The sequence below is a fragment of the Pipra filicauda genome, unplaced genomic scaffold, assembly GCF_003945595.2.
Source record: "Pipra filicauda isolate LSUMZ 115617 unplaced genomic scaffold, ASM394559v2 scaffold50_size3627746_pilon, whole genome shotgun sequence".
Lineage (NCBI taxonomy): Eukaryota > Metazoa > Chordata > Aves > Passeriformes > Pipridae > Pipra > Pipra filicauda.
The window spans coordinates 2,104,844-2,122,919 of NW_024104654.1; the positions used below are offsets into that span (position 1 = coordinate 2,104,844).

The following is an 18,076-nucleotide window of genomic DNA, read 5'->3' on the forward strand; positions in this document are numbered from 1 at the left end:
ATCACTCCAGGCAATTGTGTGAGGTGTCTTATTTCACTATATCTATCTGTTCTCTTTTTATATAAGAAAATTGTAATGATAAAAAAAAATTCTCATTCCCTTAAACATGTAATGGCAACAACTCTTTGTTTTGAAGTAGAGACGATCGCATGGTTGTAACAAAGAAACAAAAGTCTATTCAGCTCGTGCATTGGTATGATAAAGCCTGCTGTACTCAAAGCCAGCTTTATGAACCTTGGACACAATCAAACCTCACTTAACAATAGCAGGTCTCAGATTTGAGTGTGTTAACAAGAGATGCAAAGTCAACAAGTCTAAATCTTCCCTGAAGATTGGATTCCCCCGCTTTTGGGTTCATAAATACCTGGTGAATGGAGTTTTGTGGCTGTTACTGCTGATTTCTTAGGGGATGACACAGCTGGTCTGTTAGCATCCTGATCTTTTTGTACTTCTTTCTTCACACCTGCTTTAGAAAAAAAAATTAAAGGTAGAAAGATATCTGTTTTATAATTCTGTTCACAAGTGTGCAGAGCTATGTCACTGAGATACATACCAAAATGGCAAAATACAAGTATTTCTTCAATACACACCCTAGACTTCACACAGAATGCTGCTACACAGCACTTCAGTGTTGGATGCCAACCTGCCACAGCTGCAAACGCAGCTGCGTGCATGTGGTTGAGCTGACATACACAGCACTAAAGAAGGACGAAAGAAGGCCTTACATACTACCTTGGTTTTTCAGTCATCTGCACAGTGACAAATGCCACTAAGGCACAAACAGCTACATGGGTAGCCCATCCTATCTTTTCTGAGTTCAATGCTCTGTCCCTTTACCTTGCTGTACATCCTCATTCTGGGCTGCAGGAGAAGCCGACTGAAGTTACCTGCAGGTCCCTGCTCTATCAAATTTTTCCAAGGTTAGGAAACTGCCTTTTCTGGTGACCAGCTTTCCCAAGACAGTCTCATACAGGCAAGAGATAGGCTTGAACCAGAAGCAGGCAGGACGTGTCAGAGCTGTGCTGGATGTGGCCGCCCAGACACAGGAGAGTGGGTTTCTGCCTGTGCAATGAGTCAGCAGCACATTCAGTGCACAAACCTACAAGACACTGTGCCAATTCAGGATTCAACAGGGCACGGAATTTTTCAGAGAGGCAACTCAGTGTCTGTTATTATTCCTTCTACCACTGGTGCTCTCTGGTTAGGGCCTCGGGAGGGTCTGTCAATTGTCAAAGTTATGTGGTCACTGAATGCCTCTTATACCAGGGAGATACCACTTCATCTGAATGCCAGAGTGGCCACCCAAGTTCAGCTCACCCCTCCTGCCCACCCACAACTCCCATCAAAATAGTTGTGGGGATCATGCTGAGTGCAGTAACGTGAAGTCCTGCCCTGCTTGTTTGACCATGGTGTGACAGTCACAACCACAGTATTTCAAGCAGAAAACATTCATCATGGAAGTAAGAAGAAAGAGCAATAAAAACCAAGCCCCTGAGACATTAATGTATTTTCCTGTTTGTTTTCCTCTTTTTTACCATTATTGTTTGTTGAGGGTTTAATTTTAGCCTGAAGGACTGTGTCACAGCCCCTAGATACACATGAAAAATAGAGAGATCTAAAGGCAAATGATTTGTCATAAAGGAAAAATAAAGTTTGCCTTATTAATTTTCCCTTCTCTCATGAGTATGTTCACAGACATCTTATAGGAAAATGTCCCACAGAATCTAAAGTATCTGAAGCAGGAAAAACAAAATTGTATTTTCTTGGTGATGCCTAATGACAGTGGCAGTCCAAAAGCTAGCACTATCTTTCATTTTGTTTAATGCAAATGTGACCTATCTATTTCAGCAGTGGAAAAAAGTTATAATTTTATATGGGGATCATAATCTTCAGGGACACTTATTGGATTACTAGTTTACTGAGCTTCATAATTTCCAGCATTTAATTGCAGAGTGCTTCTGCAAAGAGTACATGCACCTGCACAAGCCTTGTGTCCAACTGTTTGTGGGAGGGTGGCATGGGACAAGGTCTAAAACCCTCTTTGACTCTCTTCCACTGTTCATAGGCAAATCACACCATTAGTTGTCAGGGACTGGTAAAGACTGAACTCTTCCTCATACCTTTACTTTTGTCCATCTCCATTTTCTCTGCTGTTTATAAAGTCAACTTGTTGATTCTCTATTGGGATTAATACTTTTCACAATAAAGTGACTGAAGATATAAATTACCCATGTCTGCCACCTATTGCACTGTACTTTACTACTGAGCAGGACATAAAATAAGTTTATGGCTGTGAAAGCAACCTGAGATGGGAGCTGTGAGACAAAACCAGAGCTTGTTTTATAGGGCATAGTTTATGTAGTTACAGATTCAAGCATTACTTTTCCATGGTAATGAGGCTTTGGTTTTTCTGTCGCTTTCAAAACAAAAATATGATGCACAATTGGGCCACAGACTGAGCTCCTCCATAAATTTTGCTACAGCAAACACAGACAATGGTAAGGGAAAATGTGTGCTTTCCTTATGCTTTCAGCAGCAAAGGGTATGTAAATAATTAACTACTTTTGTTTTTGAGACATTTTCAATGGCAACACCTGAGGAATTTTTTCAGGCTCCCCCATCCCCCAGCCTTAATCACAAAGCGAGGAACAGTTCCCCAATTAGAACTTGGTTGAAAGAAAATAGAGCAAAGTAGCAGAGAAGCCCAGAGAACATCGTTTTGCAGAGGGCAAGGCAGGGTCTGCGGAGAGCAGTGGTAGTTGCACGTGGGTACAGATGGTGCTGACCAGCAGGGGCAGCTGCATGAGAATCAGCTTCAGAAGGTGGGAGATCAGCAGAGAGAAGGTGCAAATAGATATCTTGAAAAGGGCAGATAAGTAGGATTAGTAACAAGGAGGAGGAAATGAGGATAACTGCACTCCTTCAGTTTACCAGACCAGGAGAGCTCCTAAAGTCTGGTAGGGTGGCAGTGCAATGACTGGGCAAGTGAGGAGGAGTTGTGCAGCAAGGGAAGAGCCAGTGCCTAGCACATTCTTGCTGGAAAAGGCCAAGGAGAGGGAAACATGGAGCTAATAATCATTTGACTTCTTCATAAGTAGAAGGGCCCTGGTGTCCTCTGGCCCTCCTTAGAGGAGAGGGATTTAGAAAGCACACAGCAGGCAAAAGAAAGGATGATCTGCAGGAGCAAACTGTTATCATTCTGCTAAACTCATCACCCACAGGGAAATTTTAGAGGAATAACCATCCCTAGCATCTGACCTCAAAGAAGAGCTTGTGCTGAACATTTTTCTAAAAATGGGGATTCTTCTTCTCTTGTCTTTTGAAACAAGGGCTGTTAGTTGGTTAAAAGACAAACATTCAGAGAACATGTTTATTTCAAGTGAATGTCCTGCAGGGAAAATTAATGTTTATATTACAATTATTTGGGCTCAGATTTTGTCATTTCACAGAAGTATCGAATTTCAGGTTTAAAATATCTGAGAGAGAGCATTGGTGCAATGATCAGCATTATATGTGGGACCACAGGGTATGGTACAGCAAGAGGTTATATAGTCTGATCTTTTCTAGCTTGGAGTGCACTAGAAATAACTCAAAGGCTAAAATGCACATAAAAGGTCTGATGCTCCACAGTAACTCGGGAAACAAGACAAACATTTTAGATGTTATTACAGGCCTGAATGCATGTAAAACCTCAAACAATACTCCATCAAATGTATTTTGAAATGTCAAAAGGTGTTGTGCATGCAATCATAAAATGAAATAAAAAATACAAAAAATGCAATTACAAAAGGAAATAAGGCATCATGAGTGTGTATTTCTTGAACTTGCACACTGTTTCAATTTTTTTTCTAAATTCGTCTTTTAAAATGTATATTAACTCTAATCTGGAAGAAAATTTATTTCAAACTCTTAGTGTTATTGCCCACAGACTTGAAATATGAAACTCCAATTAGCTCCGTGTTAAATGCTTGTATATTAGCTTTATACTTCTGGCTGCATACTCAGGGCTCTTAGTAGATAACCTCCCAGCAAAAAGTTCCTGGCAGAGCAAGAACCACCACTAACTTCCAGGCCTCCTGGAACAGCTTCCAAGGCTCTACCAAACCCCTCTACTACAGGAGCTCAGGCAGCAAGAAGTTGTCTCTCTGGTAGCCAGTAATCAAAGCCACAAACTATTAATTTTTACATGAATCTACATTCCATTTAAGGTTACCAATCTCCCAATATTTCATGTCTTTTAAAAGCTATATTTGTGTAAAGAAATGGATATTTCAGGCCATAAGATAACTGTGAGCATAAATATTCGCTCATCTTGTCTACTAGTGTGCTTGCAGCATTTGCTTCTGAAAAATGCATCCAAATGCACAGTTCTATAAAGGTACTTACATTTCCTAATTAAAACACACAGCCTGCTCCAAAAAAAACAGAAGGAGCAAATGCAAAATAATTAGAAATACAAGGCAAAACATTCCAGAAATCACTTGGAAAAACTGCAGACAAACAAAGCCATTTCTCCATTCTCACAGCACTGCTGAATGCTAGTCTAGGAACCAGAGCAAAATACGCTTTATCTGAGACATCTTCTCAAGTGCTGCTGCAGAATCAGCACTTGTATTTGCCTGTAGCTTTCTGAGTCTTCAAAAGCCAGTATGGTGGTATAGGCTTCAATTTGCTTTCACACTTCAGAATGAAAACATGCTAACAAATCGCACATTGAGTATTTATTCAAAACAAATCCTAACATGCTGTAGACATCGTTAACAATTCAGTGGGACTGCCTACATTCAGATGGATTCCAGCTGTTCTCAGGAGTATTTTATAAGTTAACTAATGCAGTCTGCAAGTTTAACAAAAAGAAGGGCTTGCAGTCACTCACAGACAGAGAGAGCCACTTCGAGCTTTCTTCTGTCCTTCCCCCCGATATCCACGACTAGTCATGTCCTTGGTGAGTAATAACATATCTCTGCATGCATTGTTTGAGACAAAATGAGTAAAGCTGGAAATATGATGGATTCTGTAGAATATGAGCAGCCTAATTCTCTCTAGAGACTCTCTCCTTCCTGTGATCTATGAGACACTGAATAAATAAGTAGACGTAGAAGTAAGACTATGTATTTATTGAAGTAGAAACTGCTAACACTTGTGCTTTCAAATTTAAAGTCAATCTGATGAGAAAAAAAGGACAATTACTATTTCATTGTCTCATCTGAAAGTGATTGTTTTCCATCTTTTAAAAAGAAAAATCTCTTTATCTGGCATTAAAAAAAAAAAGAAGAAGAAGGAAAAAACCCTCCTCACAAAATGAATCATTCTTTGGAATAGAAAATCTCAGGGTCATTCAGAACATGCCCCTGACATATCTGCTGCTACTTTCTTCCCAGCTGATATTTTCTTCCCAGCTCCATTTGCAGTGTGTTATCAAACCCAGTGGAACTTACATAGAGATGAAAGACTGTTGAATAAGAGCCAGACTGGACAGGGCTGGTGATTTACACAAAATTATTTATTATGGAGTCTAAACTGTTAGATTTAATCTGAACTTGATGGAACTTGTCATTTGAGACATAACTGGATTGAGCAGAAGGAGGGCTTAGGTAAGGAAACAATTTGGAAACAAGACTAGGGTTTTTTCTGTTTTATTTGCTTGCCTCCTTCTGCCTCTCTGAGTGAACATACCACAGATTGCTAAAGCCTAGAGGCCAGTATTCTCATCCTTGCAAACATACCTAGCAATAAACTATCTGCTCAGTGGAATGCTTTGGTCTCTAAAGCAATGCAATGTTTCCAAAAATATATACAACAAAATATACACTAAATCTCCAGCATGTGTAGTTAGGGACAGTAAATGCCTTCAGCTCCAAACACAACTCACAAAATGAGATTACAGCTGTGTTTCAAAGAGACCACAGTAAACAGAGTTCAAATCAGCACACTGGCAATGCGCCCAAGAATGGCAAGAAAATTAATTAAGCAAGCATCATAATAAGGCTTCTGCATTTCTTCAGCTAATGCAGGTGGTTTTTTAAGTTTGGAGCACTTACCAGCAGATGCTGTGGCAGTTTTTGGTGCTAGAAGTAAGGTCCTGCGTGGAGTCGCTGTGCCGCTTGATACCTGTGTCGTGCTCTTGCTGCTGCCCTTGGGAACATCTTTAGAAGGTGCAGATGCCTTAGGGGTGGCTTGCTCTTCATTTCCAAAGCTGGAACCTGCAGGAGACCAAAACCGCGCTAATTATAAGTCCATAAAAAATGTATGTGAACTGTGGCATACAGACTGAACATCTATCAGCAATTATAATCTACAATGACATGTTCTCACTGTGACTTGGGCTAAGTTACACAGATTTTGTCCAATATAAACATTTAGGCAGAAAGAAAGAGTTCCCAACAACTTACTGGACTCTTGGCAACTGTTGGAGTCTGATTCCATTAGGAACTTAAGACCTGCTTTTGGTCTAGCTCCATGAAGGTATATGGGTACAAGGCTCAAAAACAAACCAAGAAATTTCTATATTGCTTACGGCTTTGGAGCTACTACAGGAGCCAACCTATGCATTCACCCTAACATTTGGGAGCTACTGGTTGTCAGAACAAATGAGAATAGCAGTGGTGCAAGGCTCCAAATTCTCTACCCAGGTAGGATTTCCCACAAAATGTCCCTCAGATCATATTCAGATATTTGAATAAGACAAAAAACAAACAAAAAAATTCTGCCTTAACTCTTACATCCACCTCAATCATATTCTCATAACAAATCTTAGGTTGCCAAGGTTTCCACCTTATATTGACTTCTTTCAAAACTTTTAATAGGTTTGGTTTCCTCAAGGATTTGACGTCTAGGGAATAATGGCATCCTAGGTTCCTTGTAGATATAAGGAAAACAATCTTTTTTTTAATATTTGAGAAAGGTAAAGTTGGAGTGTCTTCTTTACCTATCTATCTACAAGGTCTAAGAGGAGCAAAAGATTACAACAGATCCGGACTTGAACATTTGCAGATAAATATTTTGTTTGAAGAAATGAGTGGAGATAGTGATAAAAAAACCCAAGGATTTTAGAAAAGGGTATAATTCTTATTTCAATTGTTTTATAAAGATACAATACAATATTGTTTAGGTACTATCTGCAGGAAAATGATAGCATGATTTTAATAATTAGTATGTCCAAGTCTCCAGTATTTTTAAGACATAGGTTTCTTGAATGTGTGCAAGTAAAGGAGAGATTTCGCATTTGCCTTTCTTACTGAAAATTTACTAGAAAAAAAATGCAGGTTGGAAAAGAAAATCCTATATTCTGATAAGAAAGAATAAAACTTTTGGCTCTGACAAAATAGCTAAGTTTTGCTGTGTCTTTAAGGTTGTTGCATATAAGTCTTAATTTAAAGTGTGTATCTGCAGTATAAACGGATTTCTACAAATATATTTGACCTTTGTCAAGCTACATTAAAAATTCAAACAAAACAGTGTAGTGTACTTTATGCTGGAACAGAAAGACCGGAAGCATTTGTCACCTTCACACTGCTGTGCACATAACAATCCCTCAGCACATCAGATCATTGTTTTATATCCAAACTACACAGATTTTTAACCAGTGTAACAAACTTTTAAGACTATGTGCTGAATTATCCACTGACAAAACACTGCTGATTTCAGTGAAGTCACATCAGCAGAAAATCTGGCCCATCCTAACCCAGTCTCCTCTGCAGCTGTGCACGAGGACATCTCTTCTACCAGGTGTCAGGAGGATGTTGCAGCATGTGTGACCACCTCAGGCTGTTTGCATCACACTCCTAAAGTTATTCCTGAAGTGGTCTCATACATGTACTCACCCAGTCACTTTGGGTAGCACCACCACTCATAGACAATTTTTTTCTTTCTTCAGCTATTTGTTTAAAAGTTTTAGCACTAACCTTGAAGAGGAAATTATTCTTTTTATTTGAAGAGAAATTCTGTTCAAGTCCTCTCTAATGTAAGCCCTTTATTCTCAGTTGTGAAATGTATTACATGGAGAAGTTTAAACTCACAAATCTGACTGAATGGAAGCGATTCCTGCATTGAAGAACAATGCCCAGGTGAGTTACATAACTTTTACTAAAAAAAAACCTAAAAAGCTTTTCTAGGTATTGAAGCTAAAGTGCTGCCAGCTATAAACACTTTTTCTGTCTAAAACACAGCATAAGAGGTCTGCTAATTACATAAATGAGTGGGTGAGAAAGCTGACAAACACAGCCTCATTGCATGTCTGGATCAGAAATGCCAGTGCCTGGAAAGAGCAGGTCACACAGCTTGTGCTGTGGCTGGACAAACACCTCTGGGGAAAAAATGCAAAGAAAAAAGTGATACAGCTTTTGATCTTTTATTAAGAAATGGACTCAGAGAGACAAGCTACATCACTGTACTGGGTGTCTTGAGGCCACAGGGGCAGCCTGCATCAGGGGAGGACAGGGCTGTCCTGTATCAAGAGTAGATGCTTCCAGCAATGGACCCATCACAGGGCAGAGCCTGCCCTGTCAGCCAAAAAGGAGGTGTTGCTGTTTAAGAAAGGGCAAAATGCCGCTGGAGAGGACCACGGTGGAGTAGATATCCACACAGCAATCCATGAAGGACCCCACATTGGCCCAAAGGAAGTTACAGTCTGTGGAGAGTCCTCACAGGAGCAAGCTCCTGGCAGAAGCTGTGGCCTCTGGAGATGAGAACCACACTGGAGCAGGTTTATACTGAAGGACTGTAGCCCTGGGTAAAGATCCATGCAGGAGCAGGAAGAAATGTGAGATGGAAGAAACGGCAGAGAGGAACTTTTGTGGACTGATTGCAACCCCCATTCTCCTCCCACTGCGTTGCTTGATGGGGATGTGGGATGGGGAAAGTAGAGAAGGGAGAAGTGAAGTCAAGACTGGGAAAAAGGGGTGTGGGGAACCTATTTTAGGGTTTAGGAGTTTTTTTGTCTTTTTTTTTTTTCTCACAATTCAACTCTATTTTAATTGGAAATATATGAAATAATTTTTTCCAAGTCAACTCTGTTTTGCCTGTGACAGCAGTTGCTAAGTGATCTCCCTGTCTTTATCTCTACCCATGAACATATTCACCTAATTTTCTTTCCTGTCCTGTAGAGGAGGTGAGATAGTGAGACAGTGGAAAGGTGAGTTGTCTGGCAGCCAGTCAAGGTCACCTCACCACAATAGCAATATCACTATAACAGGATTTGCTGAGATAAGGTCAATGTAGTATCTCCCATTTTGCTTTTCACTCAAAGATGGAGTTTGGAAAGAGACAGTGGGATAAAACAACATATGTGTGCGTAGTATGCCACAAAACCAAATGTTTGCCAATTCCATGGATATCACTGGGACAGTTTCTAGTTCCCCAGGAGCAGGGGAAGGTGATTTCCACCTTGCTACATATGGTGCTAGATTACATATTTCTTTTCAAATAGCATTCAAAGAATAAATTAAATTAAAGATATAAAAGAATACATATTCCTCATGGTCTAAGAGGAAAATAAAGTTTTTCCTTTACTTCAAATAATCAACTTGTAGAAAAATCAGAATGCTTATTCATCGGATGGTATTTGTCAGTCCGTCAGGGGATAATGCCTTCCACTATTATGCACAGCAGGTGAGTCAGTAGCATTTGCCCTCCCATAATACCAGCTCTTATTTTTCAGTAAAAGTCTGTACAGAAACACTATATGTGCAGTGGGTGAACAGTTTCCAGGTGATCACATCCTTGGTTGTATTGTACCTCTTCCCTCCTACTCCTCTACTCTGGCATTCTGTCAAAACCGGGGAGACTCCTTGCTTGTCTTTGAAGCACCTGGAAAGTCATTTGGGGGCTTCTACATAAAAGTCCCTGTATTTTTGCAGACTCTGTGCTCTATAAGAAGCAGCACTGCTGACTTTGCAGTAGAGTGTTTAGCAGATTATTAACAATCTGCTGGACCTAAAGGCCTTCAGCCTCACTTTTATCATTTCCTCACTAGGAGCCCCAAGGAATCCTACTCTTCTGCTTGTGAAAAAAAGAAAAAACAGAAAAGAAGAATAGTTGTTTGAAGAGTTGCAGTTACTTTGTAGAGTCCTAGCTGCAGCCAGTCTTCCCCTACACTCTTATGCTGGTAGACATGCAGAATTCAGGGCTGGGAACTTATTGTAGACTGTGTGTTCAAAGAAAACCATGACCAAAATCCCACTGGCTCCCAGATGCCTTTGAACCACCCTCTCTCCGTATCTGCCACTCTTCTCTTCACCTTCTGGCCCTGCCCTGCCACAGCTCGCTTCAGGGGCTCCTCACACTCAGAAAAGGAAGGCTCTCTTGTAGATGTCACTTGGAATTTGTGTCTCTTGTATGTGATCCTTTTCTGAAATTATTTACAAATATTTCTTTTAAAAAAAGAATGGAAATATTTATAAAAAACGATGGAAATATTATATTATGTTATATATGACCATAAAACCAGCAGGAACATGAATGGAAAGAATTCTGCATTTTATGAGAAATTAATTAGGCGATGTTGTGTGGCAGGTCTTGATCTGAAAGGAGACAGCGATATGAAGAGCTGTGTTCTGGAGCCCCACAGCTACAGATTTCCCTGTCTGCAATCAATGGCAATAAAGTCTCCTTTTGTTGGAGAACTAGATCCTTTCTAGAAAAGTAGCTTGTTTGACAACACCTACAGGTCTCTGTTTTGCTGACAAACTGCAGAAGAGTATTATAGCTTCTGCAGCTCCATCTCGTTGGCAGCAATGTGAAGCCTATTGACATCGAGTGAGCTTCCAGCTCTGCATAGCAGGTCAAGCATTCACTGTGCGGGCAGTAGACATGGAGCTGTTAGCTCCCACCACAGCTGTAATCACACCCAAGACCCTGGGAACATCCTGGCATCGTGTGTGTTGACTGAAGGACAAACATTTACCCAGGGTTATAGGAAGGCCTTTCCATGTAAAAGATCCTCGGATACTTCTTGATGCCAAGTTAATGACAATGAAGGTATTGCATGAAGTTGTTGCATCAGTGATCCCACTTAGCATTTCTAAAGAATTTTCCATTCACAGAAGTCAAGAAGCTTTACAAAAGGAGTTGAGCCACTTTCCAAATTCACACAGCAAGGAAATAGCAGAGACAGAGAAGTGAGCAGGAAAAACTGATAATGAATGAGGACTTTTTTTCCACCTGCAAAACACTAGGATGTATTATTCCCCTGGGTTTTACTAGGCTGCACTTTTGTGCCCCAGTTTTCAAGTACAAGTACAAGGACAAAGTGAAATTTAAAATCACTGCCATGGGGAATGATTTGATAAGGAAAATACCTAAACTACTGTGAATAATAAGGTGATGTTTAAAAACAAAACCAGCAAGACATAGTTTTCCCTAATTTGGAACATTTGCCCATCCTTCAGTTAATGTCCATTCTTTATTTCTGATTATTATTTGTAGAGTGGTAATTTTTATAGAATTATTGCAAGATATGCAAGCTGTCAGCTGAGATTTTTATTTCACTGTTTTAGGGGCTACTGCTTTGAAGTTCAACACGGCTTATTTCAATATAACACTTCACAGTGTAATTTTCAAGAGATACATTTGAACATACAGCTCTGTAGCTCAAGCAGAAAAAAAAGCTATTGACCAAGTGGTACAGTGTGATCAATAGTCCTGAGGGCTTACCACGCTATTAAGATGCTATGATAGTACATAAGATTACTAGCTGGCTAATCAGTTTTTTTTCTTTGCAGAGAGCCAGTATCTGGCATTTCTTGATACGATAGGCCAAATGTACAAGAGATCAGGGACCAGCTGATGACAGATTTCTTTTCCATCTAGAACAAGAAGAGGCTTGAGGATTGATGTCCACACAATGCTTATGCCTAATTTACTTAGCTTCCCATTGCATTTTTTTGGATAAGACAAAAAGTAATGGTGATGGTCAGTTTTGCAGGGTTCCCACCCTTTGAGAAATAATCCCCTGTAACATATTTATTTTAGAGAAGGTTTGTGCCTGACAACATGCCTTTATAAAAGCTGATTTTTCAGAAGTCTAAACATTCAAAAATGAAACCTGAATTTTGAATTTTTAGGTTAATAATCCCGCAAAATAAGGAGCCAAATCTGCAGTGCCTGTCAGCACAGGAGCCAACTCTCAGGGTTTTAGATAGCTTTGGGTCTCTGCACTGCTGATGACTACCTCTGAGACAGTCCCTTCATTGCTAGGGAGGGAGTTTGACGCCATCACTGATGATTAATGACAGTTATGTGATCAGTAATGGCTTTTGTACACTATGACTTATATCTGTAAGAGATTGCTGCATGTCCATCCTTGTCCCCATGTCCTCCAATCCTAAATCCAAGCACCTTTGTCCTATGACACCTGCTGTCAGATGGTTTTGGCCCCCTGGATCTGGCCATGCAGAAAGCTGTTGGGTACCTTAAGGGTGGGAACCCTGCAAAACTGACCATCACCAGAAGAGCTGCAAAAGCATATCTGTGCAAATGCACTGGCAGGCTTCTCCTTCACCTCCAGCTGTCCATGACTGATTCTGCAGTCAGAGGCTGTAACCTGCACTTGCAGCTGATCCAGGTAAGCAAAAGACAGAAGTTGAATTTCTGGCAGGACAGAGGGAAGAATCACCTCTTCAGGCTGTGCTTTCCTAACTCAGGTGGCAGTTGTGCTGCCAGGGCAGCACTCACAACCCTACTCACAGCAGGATGCCCTTACAGATACGGCCTTTCTTTGAGGCTTGGTTCACCAGGCTGTATCCATGCTGCTAAATAAAAGCTGTCCAAGTGGTGTAGAGTGGCTCATCCTGCCACAACCCAGTCTAATCATGACAGCTTTTCTTGAGGAGGTTAGAGCAGCCCAAATGGTAGCCACAGTGTGAAGAACTGACTGAGGGACCAGGAGACCGGGTTTAGCCTGGCTTCCAGGCTCTCCCTTGCTTGACAGCACAGCTGGACTTGCAGCCAAGAAGCATCCACTGTGCTGGGCCACTTTGCCAACCACTGGCAAAGGAGGTCATTCAGGAGTGGGTTTAAGAAAAGTGGAGATGTTTTGTGTCTGTGAAGTGGAATTAAAGCTCCTTCCTATACGTTTGACTGGTTTTGATGACACTGAGTTTTTGAAATCTGGATTAATTTTTGTGGCACAGAAACAATCTTCAGTGTCTTTCATACATAATAGATAGTAGAAATACAACCTTCTGCTGATAAACCTGCTTGTATCAATACTAACTAATTCATTTCATATCACCAACTAAAATATAAATTTTTGGATCTGGCTAAATGTATTTCTTTCTTGAGTGGAGTTACAAGTTGCTCCTTACTGAATTGTTACAAGCCTCATTGTACAAGGTGAAAATTTCACCACAAAGTAAAATTTCTGTATGTGTTAGTGGGAGTTGCAGACAACTTGCTTACTATGCCAGACTTTCAAATCAGATAACCTGTTTTATTTGGGTTTCTGGTAAAATGTTACATCTCTATCAGAAAAGACAAGCATTTTTTTTATGTAATAAAATTGCACCATATGTTGGTGGTAGCTTTGTCTACCACTGGTGGATTGTACAGCTGATTGGCTAGCTGAGTGCTTTTGCATAGCTGGCTAATTAAAGCCCCTAAGGCCGTAGAGTGAAGACAGCATAGTATTTTGCTGATCATTTGTAATATTTGTCAGAAAGGATAAGTTTGTTGAAATCTTTCCAAGGATACCTGGACTGCACAGACATTTTAAAATGGGCCTTAGACATCACTGTGTATCCACCTTCTGAAAGGGCAATCTCCTGGCACTACTTGGAGCTGAATTATCAAAGGTCATTCATGACCAACTCTTCCCTACAAGCTTTCCTCATTCAGTGTACGACTCCGATCACAGTGACAAGAAACATGTTATGAATACTCCACTGAAGTGTCTGACGTGGTACTCTGAGGAGCTGAGGCAGTAGGACTCCATACTAGAGAAATACTTGCTTCTCTAATTGAGAAGAGAGAAACACACCTGCTGTAAGCTTCTCCTTGACATATGGATTAACATTTCTAACAGATCAGATCAGAATCTTACTGTGTAATTACTGAAGTCTATCAATTAGTTGTAGCAAGGGTTGGTTCTTAAAACCTGAGGTACTCTTGAAGGTAAGCAAGTACTCATAGTGTTTTGGAAGCTCTACGCTGACACAATTTAAGAAGAACATATTACATATCAGTTAAACATTTAAATTCCCCTCAGCAAATTCATTTTGGGAGAGAAAAGAAGTAGCTATATGCAAGCAACAGATTTTTTTAGATCCCGTGTTCAGTACACTTACTGAAATGAACTGTTACTGAAGGACGAATTTGTAAGAAAAACTGTATTTGATTCCCAGTGAGGGCAACTGAAATGTTGCCTTTAATGCAAGAAAAGTCTGATTTATGATGAGTGTTTTAGACAAAATGCTACTCTCTATACTAAACAAAAACAGGTGAAGTAAAACAAGAGCAGATTTACTTCAGGTATTTGTCTGGCATGGTCATGTACTGTCTTAAAAAGGAGATGAATACAGGTCCAAGGGCCACTTCTTCCCCCTGTTGCCCATCAGGGTACTCTTCCACACCACAATAATTCCCAGGCACTGTAGAGCTCTCAAAGTAACACTGAGCATTGATGGCATTTTTGCCAAAGACAAATATATGACCCAATGCCCTCAGCTGTCAGAATGACCCGTGATCATAAGAGGTTGGCCAAAAGTTAAAATAACCAGAAAGAAGATATAGATAACATCAATTTTCTACTACCACTAAAGCATTAATGGCATGAATCAACGTACCTAGGGGAGAAGTTTCCTGAGTAGGAAGGTTTTGACATTCCTGGGTAGTCCTTCAGTCCCAGCACCCATATTTCTTGAGGCACCAGCTTTGTAACATGACTTGTGCTCATGACCATCTGCTCTAATGGCACTGAGCCTGCTTCTGAATTGGCATACCAGTTTTAACAGGGCACAGGCACCAGTGAAAGACAGGATTAGAAGTGACATCTGCTCTGCAAGAGGTTCCTCCCGATGACAAGAAGTGCCAAATTAGAACCACATGCTTTATTATAGGGAATGACATCTGTTGACAAAGCATTTTATCATCAGTAAATGCCTCTTCCCTGGAATCGCTGCTTTTAATTTGCTTGAATGCTGGCTTGGAGTGACATATTTTTACACTTAAAGGTATATGTAATTCTTGGTAAAAGTGTTATGACATTCCAGTTGTGATAATGAATTCCACCAGCTTTAGCAATCCATATTGGTTGCCACAGCTCACCAGACTAGGAGAGGTTAAGCAATGCCCTAACAATTATCAGTGCTTAAGGTCTGGTAGCATTCAGTCCTGCTCCTTCTCTGCCAAATAACAACAACATGGGTGCTACAGTATACATGGAATTGTGCTAGATCAAAGAGCTAGTAAATGTGTCTGACTCCTTCCTTGGCATAACAATGGCTTCAGAACATGCAGTATGCATTAAGGAGCTGAGATGTCATACTAAAACCTCAAGGATGGAAGAGCCTTAGAAAGTTCCCAGTTAGTCACCAGTTAATTGCCCTTTATGAGATCAGGCACAGATCCTCAAAGCTGCTTAGAAACTTAACTCCTATTTCATTTCACATTCAAATTTAACTCACACTATTTATTCTTAATCACCATCTCAGCCCTGAAGGAGTTTCAAACCCATAGATGTCTCCATTTCAGAGTATTAAGGATGCAAGCAGCTGAGTAGAACCTGCCTTGAATGCTGAACAGTGCATTGGCTAGAGGAGAAAGGTGGTGATAGGCACCAAAGTTGTGTTTTGGAGACAGGTAGGGAGTCTTCTAAGCTGTTCAGAGCAGCTATTTGCTGTGCTCAGATCATGTTCATCCCCTCGGACAACATGTTATTCAAGAGAAAATGCACTTGAGAACCTGCTTTTCCCACTTAACTTTCACCAACTCCTTTGTAAGTAATGTACAACGTGTACAGTGCTGCTCTGGACTGACTGCTGTCTAGATCTGTGTTTTGTGGCTATTTTAGGTGTCATACAAAAAAAAATCTATAGCAAAATAAAAATCTGATAAAAATTTTTGTGTAGTCCAGAGTTTCAACATTCAGGAAACATCTTTCAGTGTAAAGCTTTATTTTCTCCCTTGTGCTGGCTTTACTGTATTTTAAGGCTCCAAAAATAAGCTTGACTCATAGAATTCTGCTGATTAAGTGTTTTCCTTACAAAACACCTTAACCTGTTTGATCAAACTAAGTTTTTTTTAACAAATATTGACAGTTATGAGGAGCCTGGATATAAAACTGCAATTCAAAAACACCTGGAGAGAGGAACACAGAGAGAGCAAAAAAGGCTTATATTATAAATGGCATTATCTATGGAGAGTAGGCATAAATTTTCAGTTATGTGACCTGTTGAAAATTTTTTCTTATCTCATGCTTACTACAAACAGTGCCTTTAGTATATTATTTTGGGCAAAATTCAATTATTTTACAATAAACTAATCTTACAATTAGCAATACTAAATGCTATGACTTAATGATCCAGATAAATTAGTTTTACAAAATGTTTTAGCTATGATTATATTTCTATGAACTGAAGCAATCTATACCAACTGACCTATAATCTTTTGCAGGGAACAGATGTTTAACTGCATTTATTTCACAAAATGAAAGCTCTTAAAAGTATATAAAAATAAAATTCTGTTGAAACCCTCAAAGGTTAAATAGAGGAGGTGGTTTCTTAAAAAATGACAGTGCCTTTATAGAACAAATTATTTCTTCCTGTGTATTGGAATTTATCTGACTGCCAGTATGTCATGGTTTGAGATAGCCCCAACATCCAATTCCCTAGCTCCATTCCCCCTCCCACATCTCAACCTAATGTGAGATGGGTTTTTCCAGACAAAACACACACCAGACTCAAAGTGGGGAAAGGGAATATATTACAATGACTGTACAAATAAATACCATATCACATTATACACATGATCACAAACTATCTCTACCATGACATATAGTATTTACAATGGATCAGATCTCTTCTCTCCTCCAAATAAAAGTCCAGGAGGGAAAGAAGGACAGATCCCTTCCAGTCCTTAAACAGCAGCATCTTCTAAGGCAGCAGGTTTCTTCTTCTCATGCATGCAGCAGCTGATAGCTGGCTTTCTGCCAGCATCCACAAGGGAGGTATCCAAGCCTCTCTCTTGGCCCCATCGCCTCACAACCGAGGGGTCTTCCGTGGACTTCGTAACCCCAGACAAGGTCGTTTCACCACGTCATATCACGAAGACACAGGGGGGTCTTCGTGACGGTCTGGTATCTCTTGCAGGGCCTCTGTGCCCTGTCTCTCAGGCTGCCACCGTGGCAGCAGTGCAAGGGGGGGGGAGAGCCAAGGTCAACTCCCCCTGCATTCCTCTCGGAGCTCTCTAGCTCCTTTCTACAGTGCATGTCGCACTTCAAGGCTCTTTCAAGTAAGAGTCCATCATCTTCCTCCTTCCAGGAGGTCTCAAAGGAGTTTTGGGGATCTGGTATCAGTCTTACCCCCAAGAACCCTGTAGCTCTCAGCTGCTGGCTCTCCTTTCCTCGACTCTCCTTCCAGGAGTCTCCTCTGCAGTGCTGCATGTTGCTTCTGCTGCTTCTTCAGTTTAGGTTCTTATCTCTGGCTCTCTGCCACCGTTTCTCTGGTCAGCGTCGGCTGCTGCTCTGTGCCCATGGAGAAAAACATCTCCCGGCATACTACAGGCACCTAGCCCAGCTTTATGCTGTTCCAGGTCCCTGCAGCCCCCAGCCAGGGGCTGGGAGGGGGCCAGAGGCCCCAAGGGGCTCAGAGCCCCTTCCTCGTGGCTCTACAACATGGCCACCTCTCCTACAACCAACAAACTACAACTCTTCTTTTCCGGTCTGGTTGTGATATGTTTACATTTCTGCAGGAGCGCCCATTGGGCAGAATTTCAAAACTTCCAGGGGTTTCCACCCCTTGGGGTCTACCACTTCTCTTAGTCTCTGGGGAAAACAAGGTTCAAACCACTACACAGTAGCAGTATTAAACTGAGCAGCTTCTCTTTATTACAATAAATGCTACTGATAGGTAATAAAATGTAA

General features: G+C 40.7%; 1 protein-coding gene across 3 annotated transcripts in view; it reads right to left on the minus strand.

Moving 5' to 3' along the window:
• MTUS2 (microtubule associated scaffold protein 2) overlaps positions 1-18,076 on the minus strand; it is a 247,886-nt gene that overhangs the window by 57,322 nt on the left and 172,488 nt on the right. For 2 of the 3 annotated variants that reach the window (XM_027727135.2, XM_027727133.2), the window contains exons 5-6: positions 6,042-6,203; positions 365-466 (exon numbers count right to left, since the gene is read on the minus strand). In XM_027727135.2, coding sequence (XP_027582936.2) covers positions 365-466; positions 6,042-6,203 — 264 coding nt within the window. The remainder of the gene's footprint in view (positions 1-364; positions 467-6,041; positions 6,204-18,076) is intronic. The other variant, XM_039386853.1, reaches the window with a different exon arrangement.